This window comes from Benincasa hispida, chromosome 5 (genome assembly GCF_027475165.1).
Source record: "Benincasa hispida cultivar pf3 chromosome 5, pf3_genome.v1.1, whole genome shotgun sequence".
Lineage (NCBI taxonomy): Eukaryota > Viridiplantae > Streptophyta > Magnoliopsida > Cucurbitales > Cucurbitaceae > Benincasa > Benincasa hispida.
The window spans coordinates 22,956,918-22,963,122 of NC_143482.1; the positions used below are offsets into that span (position 1 = coordinate 22,956,918).

At 38.1% G+C, this 6,205-nt stretch overlaps 1 protein-coding gene across 3 annotated transcripts; it reads left to right on the top strand.

Moving 5' to 3' along the window:
• The first annotated feature begins 943 nt into the window (after positions 1–943).
• On the top strand, positions 944–5,725 carry LOC120078138 (eukaryotic translation initiation factor 2 subunit alpha homolog). Of its 3 annotated transcripts, none has more exons than XM_039032358.2 (8): positions 944–1,330; positions 1,430–1,836; positions 3,585–3,641; positions 3,720–3,806; positions 3,883–4,029; positions 4,130–4,234; positions 5,208–5,306; positions 5,396–5,725. In XM_039032358.2, exons 2-8 carry the CDS (start codon positions 1,453–1,455, stop codon positions 5,549–5,551), a joined length of 1,035 nt encoding a protein of 344 aa, XP_038888286.1. In that variant the 5' UTR covers positions 944–1,330; positions 1,430–1,452; the 3' UTR covers positions 5,552–5,725. The 3 variants fall into 3 exon arrangements, with proteins under 3 accessions (XP_038888286.1, XP_038888288.1, XP_038888287.1); XM_039032360.2 differs by having other exon boundaries at positions 1,149–1,330; positions 1,441–1,836; XM_039032359.2 differs by having other exon boundaries at positions 1,162–1,311; positions 1,417–1,836.
• Positions 5,726–6,205: the final 480 nt, after the last annotated feature.

Consider the following 6,205-nt stretch of genomic DNA (forward strand, 5'->3'; position numbering starts at 1 on the left):
CGGATGATGAATGGACGGAATAATGCTTGAAGGTCAAACAGACGAAAAAGGCTTGAAGGTTGAACGGACGGATGGAGCTTGCAGGTTGAATAGACGGACGAGCTTGAAGGCCGAACGGACGGACGGAGTTTGAAGGTCAAACGGATGAGTGAAAAATGCTTGAAGGCCGAACAGATGGACGAAGCTTGAAGGTCGAACAGACGGACGAAGCTTGAAGGTCGACTGAAATATCGCAGCGGCCACGCACAAGAGCTTGAAGGTCAATCGACTAAATCTAGGGCATTTAACTCTTTTACTTCTTTAAAATAATAAGTCAATTATTTTTTATACTTTATTTGACACGAAAAACGTGTCAAGTAAGAGCTTATTATACTTGACATGAAAAACGTGTCAAGTAATGGTTCACGTGAAAACATCCGAAATATTTCGTCAATCTTCATTTTTTTAATCCTTTTACTTGACATTTTTTTTTAAATTGTCAAGTAATGTAAATTTTGTAGTAGTGAAAATAAACAAGCTGTCAAATTCTTGCTACGAGAGCTTTGCTCTCACTCTCACTCTCACTCTCTGCTGTCTCGATCTCTCATTCTTTACTCTTAGCTCACACTAAAAAAATAATCGCTATCAACGTCTCTGGTCTTAATAGTGTATGTCTCTCTCTCTCTAGTCTTAGTTTTCCTCTTAAATGATCCTCTTTCTCTTATTATCTCACTCTTAGTATCTTGCTCCCGTTCTCTATTCTTAGTTCATTTAGTCATTAGTCATCTTCTTCCTTTTACTCTCTCGTTTCCCTCTCTGTAAAACATCTTTCACTTCACGTGTATCATACACCCAAACTCACCAAATGATTTTAAACCCTAAATCGAAAATCGCAACCATCAATTCCATGCGAATCTAAAAACCCCAAATCACTCTGAAATTGAAAATAATAAAAGAAATAGATGATTAATATTACGATGAAATCGAACAGTGATTTTGGCAAAAATACGATAAATTTAATTGGATGAATAATCTTCAAAGGAATTCATACCGATTTAGTTCGATTCGAGTCTGTACTAATCTAATAAATTTGAACCGAACCAAACCAAATCCCAAACTCAAACCAGGCCGGTTTGGGTTCTACACTCCTAGCCCTACATTTCTCCCACGATTTTTAGGTCTTCGTTTCCAGTTTTCCCTTCGAGTTCCACCAGCACTGCGACAGCGCCATTCTTCCATTCTCCCTCGCCTCACCGTCCGCTACTTTGTCCCCTCGCCGTCGATCTCCCTCACGGCGGTTCTCTCATTACAGTCCATCGATTTCCAGTCGCAGTGAGTCCAAACTCCAAAGGTAACTCTTCACTCTTCCATCTCTCTCGTCCACCTCACCGTCTTCTCTGTTTTTTTTTTTTTTTTTTTGGTTTTCTTAAATCTCAGATCTCCATATCAGAACTCTCTCAGAGCCTTTCAACCATGGCTTCCCATTCCCCTAACCTCGAATGTCGGATGTACGAAGCAAAGTACCCCGAGGTCGACATGGCCGTCATGATCCAGGTCAAGAACATCGCCGACATGGGTGCCTACGTCTCCCTTCTTGAGTACAACAATATCGAGGGTATGATTCTTTTCTCCGAGCTCTCTCGCCGTCGAATTCGTAGTGTCAGCAGCTTAATTAAGGTCGGTCGAATCGAGCCCGTCATGGTCCTCAGGGTCGATAAGGAGAAGGGTTATATTGATTTGAGTAAGAGAAGGGTGTCCGAGGAGGATATTCAGGCCTGTGAGGAGAGGTATAACAAGAGCAAGCTTGTTCACTCTATAATGCGCCATGTCGCTGAGACTATGAACATTGATTTGGAGGTATCTTTTTTTTCTTTTAATCTTTTTCTTTCGCTTTGTGCGGCTTCTTTGAGAACTATCTTGGACGTTTTAGGCGTTTTTTTAGGAGCTGTAGTTTCTTGGTTGGTGTTTGAAGTTGTTTTCGTGTATTCTTTTGGTCTAAGTTATCGGGTATTATATGTATAACCTTGAATTGGCCTAGTGATTATTGGGATAGGGAAAGAGGTGAAGCACTTTTAGGGTGTAGTTCAAACGTATGCTGGCCCACCTTTGGGTTTAAAATTCGATGAGTCTCTTTATAACAACCAAATATTGGTGGTTCATGTTATTGATCAGTTGGTTGTGTGTAAGTTAGGTAGAAAAAAGTTCCTAAATGTTCATAGGAGTTTTTCCATTTTCTTTGTTGCAAATTGGTATACTTAGTTGGATTCAGTTCCCTTGGATTGGCAATATTGAGAATGTTTGGATGAAAGGGGCGCTGGTATTAACAATTGGTGATGGGGTTAAAGCTACCCAAGGTTGTGTTACTTAACATTATTGTAATGACCTCAATCACTTGGATACGTTGGATGGTTGAGGGGTGGGTGGTGTACATATTCCTTGTCCAATGGGCCATACCATCATCATTACGACACAAGCACCATTTTGTTGGATTTAAAGCCGGACACTTATGTCTAGTTTCCTTGATATAAACTAGGTTTTGTTACTTCCTGCAAAAAGAGGGGGTTTGTTGTAGGCTATTTATTAAGCTACCATTGATAACCTCTCTTTGATCCATGTCCTACCATTCATTGTTCTCTTCTACACTTGATCTTAGCCAAAAGGCCGAGACATCATTCTCTTCTAATGAACATGCAAGTGCCCTTCATTGAACAACATTCACCCTCTTTGAAAAGTCAGCTCTGGACGTCAAATGTAAACATTTGCTTTCCTCTTTTAGCCTTAGACCACGTTTTGAAATGTGTTAAGTGGTCTCAAGGCTTTTTTGATTTCTTTTATTTTCTTTTTTTGTTTTTTTTTTTTTTAAATGGGAGGCATAAGTTCTGAAATGTAATGTAATCATGAATGTAAAAAGAAAAAAAAATGATAAAAATCATGAAATCATAAGCAAGTACTAGTAAACGGGTCAACAATCACTTTCTTGAATTGTTAGGGCATTTCTCATTATCATTAGAATTAATAGAATGTACCTTTTCTTTAATTTTTGCTTTCATTATTTTTTTAAGCCTTGCTGGTAGCCTGGTACTGGTAAATATAGTAAACAGCCTAATGACCATAACCCTTGTTGTATTACTCTCACAATCATATTTGGAGTTTTATATTTAAAGAAAAGTCACTAAGTTATTATAATTCTTCGAGGCACATGGCACAAAATTTTTTGTTGAGTGCATTCTCATGTGGGTCGCCTCCTATGGATAAAGAAAGTGCAAGTCTTGATATATATATTTTTTAATTTTTTAATTAATTTATTTATTTTTATAGCAATACAACATTGCCACTAGCAAAAGTGCATTGAACTATTCCTTCAAGTCACAACCCCTCCCTTCTGTAACTATTCTGTAGGTTTTATCTTGTATAGCTGGGGTGCCTTCTTATAGGTGGGCTCTTGTTTTGTGGACTGGTTTTGTTCTTTCATTTTTCATCTCAATGAAAGTTGTCGTTATAAAAAAAGATTGAAGCCTTGATATTCTGTTGTATTTATGTGAAAGGGAGCAAGGTTATAAAAAATACTAAATTATAATTCTAAGGTGGTATTGTTCTTCTTATAGGACTTGTATATCCATGTTGGCTGGCCTTTGTACCGGAAATATGGTCATGCTTTTGAGGTATGTTTTCTGTTTTGCTTCCTAAAAGAATAATTATCTTCTGGAAAAATTTAGGGACTTGAACCATCTTTTGTGCAGGCATTCAAGATCATTGTAACTGACCCTGACTCAGTGTTGAATTCTCTCACACGTGAAGTCAAGGAAGCTGGTCCTGATGGACAGGAGGTAGCCTTGGTCAATGCAAATTGCGGTGTTATTCTCTCAAATTTGGATTAAAATCTGATTATATATTGTATTTTAGGTAACTAAGATAGTTCCTGCAATGTCTGAGGATGTAAAAGATGCACTAATAAAGAATATTAGAAGAAGAATGACTCCCCAACCCTTGAAGGTCCGAGCTGATATTGAGATGAAGTGTTTCCAATTTGATGGCGTTCTTCACATTAAGGTGCTTGTTTGACTCCTTTAACCTTTTTGGCCTTTTACTTGTTTTTCTTGTTGAAGTTATTTCATAAAAATTGTAAACACTGACCTATCTGACTTTCTAGGAAGCAATGCGTAAAGCTGAAGCTGCTGGAAATGATGATTGCCCTGTCAAAATTAAATTGGTTGCTCCTCCACTCTACGTCCTTACTACCCAGACACTTGACAAGGTTAGTATGCAGTCCTACTGATGTGGTGGATTGTCATAAATGGATATTTTGTGATAAAATCTTTTCTCTGATGATGGGACAAGACTCCATGTTGGGTCCGAGTGGGCCTCATGGGTTCATTTAAAAAAATAAATGGATATTTTACAATTTGAGATTACAAAAAACTTTTCAACTATCAATCACCTGAACCTGGATTTTCTTAAAAATCTAGTAACTTAAAAGCTTCTCAGGAATTAATGGAGGTGGGTTATGAGCACAATGCATAGAGTCAACCTCCAACATCTTGGTCATATGGAAACATAAGTAGGAGACAATCTAAATAGACGTGTTTAGTGAATTCTAATTTCTTGCATCTCCATTCATCCTCAATTTTGGTATGGTGGTTACCTTTGTAGCATTTAATTTATTACATCTCTAATCGAAAGGGTTTCTTCCTTTCATCTTATGGGATGAGAGAGAAACTTCCAACGAGAAAAAAAGAAATTAAAGTAGGGGAGGCTTGATTGGTCTTGAACCTGTAAGATTGAAAGCACTTTTAGATGTGAACTCTATATATATGGAATGATGATGAACAACACATCTAGCCACTTGACACCTATTATTCCGTGAGTACTGTGGAGAGCAGCAAATGTCCACGGACCACCTTATTGATACTAAGTAGAATCTCCTCAGAACCTCATGGGAACTACGAAGAGTGTGCTAAATCAATAGCAGGAGATAGAAATGTTGATAGTTAAAAAGTAGCATACTTCAGCTCCAAATAAGAACTTGCAGATCCAGTGGTGTAATCTACCCCATCCCAGTAGACTGCTACTGAAGTGAAGTTTTAAGATTACTGGTTTTATGTTTTTCAAATGACATCTTTGTTGCTGAGCTCGGTAGCGTGGGCTTGTTACCTCTAGCAGAGGGGCACACTAAAATTCAAATGACATCTTTGTTTTGAGTTTTCCATTTGTTATTTCGTGTGGAATAGGAGCAAGGAATCACTGTTCTCGAAAAAGCAATCACTGCTTGCACTGAGGCAATCGAGCATCACAAGGGAAAGCTTGTGGTGAAGGAGGCACCCAGAGCGGTGAGTCTTGTCATTTATACACATTTTATCATCAACAGTTACATCCTTTGTGTCAGCTCACATCCTTTGTTCTCCAATCACTACTCTAGGTGAGTGAAAGAGATGACAAATTGCTTGCTGAGCACATGGCGAAGCTACGACAAGACAATGAAGAAATCAGTGGAGATGAGGATAGCGAGGAAGAGGAAGACACAGGGATGGGAGAAGTCGATGTTGAGAATGCAGGTTCTGGGATCACTGAGTAATGATTGTTGTAGGAATTTTGTAGGAATACAGATGAAGGTTTTCACTTTACCAAGAGACTGACACATACTTGAGTCATTACAATTGGAAAAATTGGAAGTCCGTGTGTATTGAGCTCTTATTCTTTCTCTTGATATCTGATGATTAAGCTTACGTGGTGGATCTCTTTTCGAGTACGTTTGGCATAACCAAATTCACTTTTGCCATTGTCCAAAATCACTTTCTTCTAAATTGATGATGTGTCTAGGAAATAAAATTGATTAAAAAAAAAAACTAAAATCATTCTCAATTGATGATGTTTTTCTTATGGTGGACTGGAAATCACCTCTAAAACTGCCCTCATTGTATCGAGGTGTAAAAATGCCAAAATTGCCCCTGTAGTTAACAAGAAACTTCCAGCCCTACAAATCATTCCTTTCCTCGACTGGTTCCTCTTCTTCTCAGCTCGGGTTCGTCATTCTCATGATCATTTTGTTGGTTTCACAGTTAATTGTTAGCTTCGTTCGTGTTTGAGTTTTGGACTTGCGGTGTACTCATTTATTGTGATCTGTCTGGGTTCTGAAATTTTGAACTAGGTTTTCAATTTGTTCATGTAATCTTGACTCGTGGTTTCGATGCATTTTGTTTTCAACTAGGTTTTCAATCTGTTCTGTAAT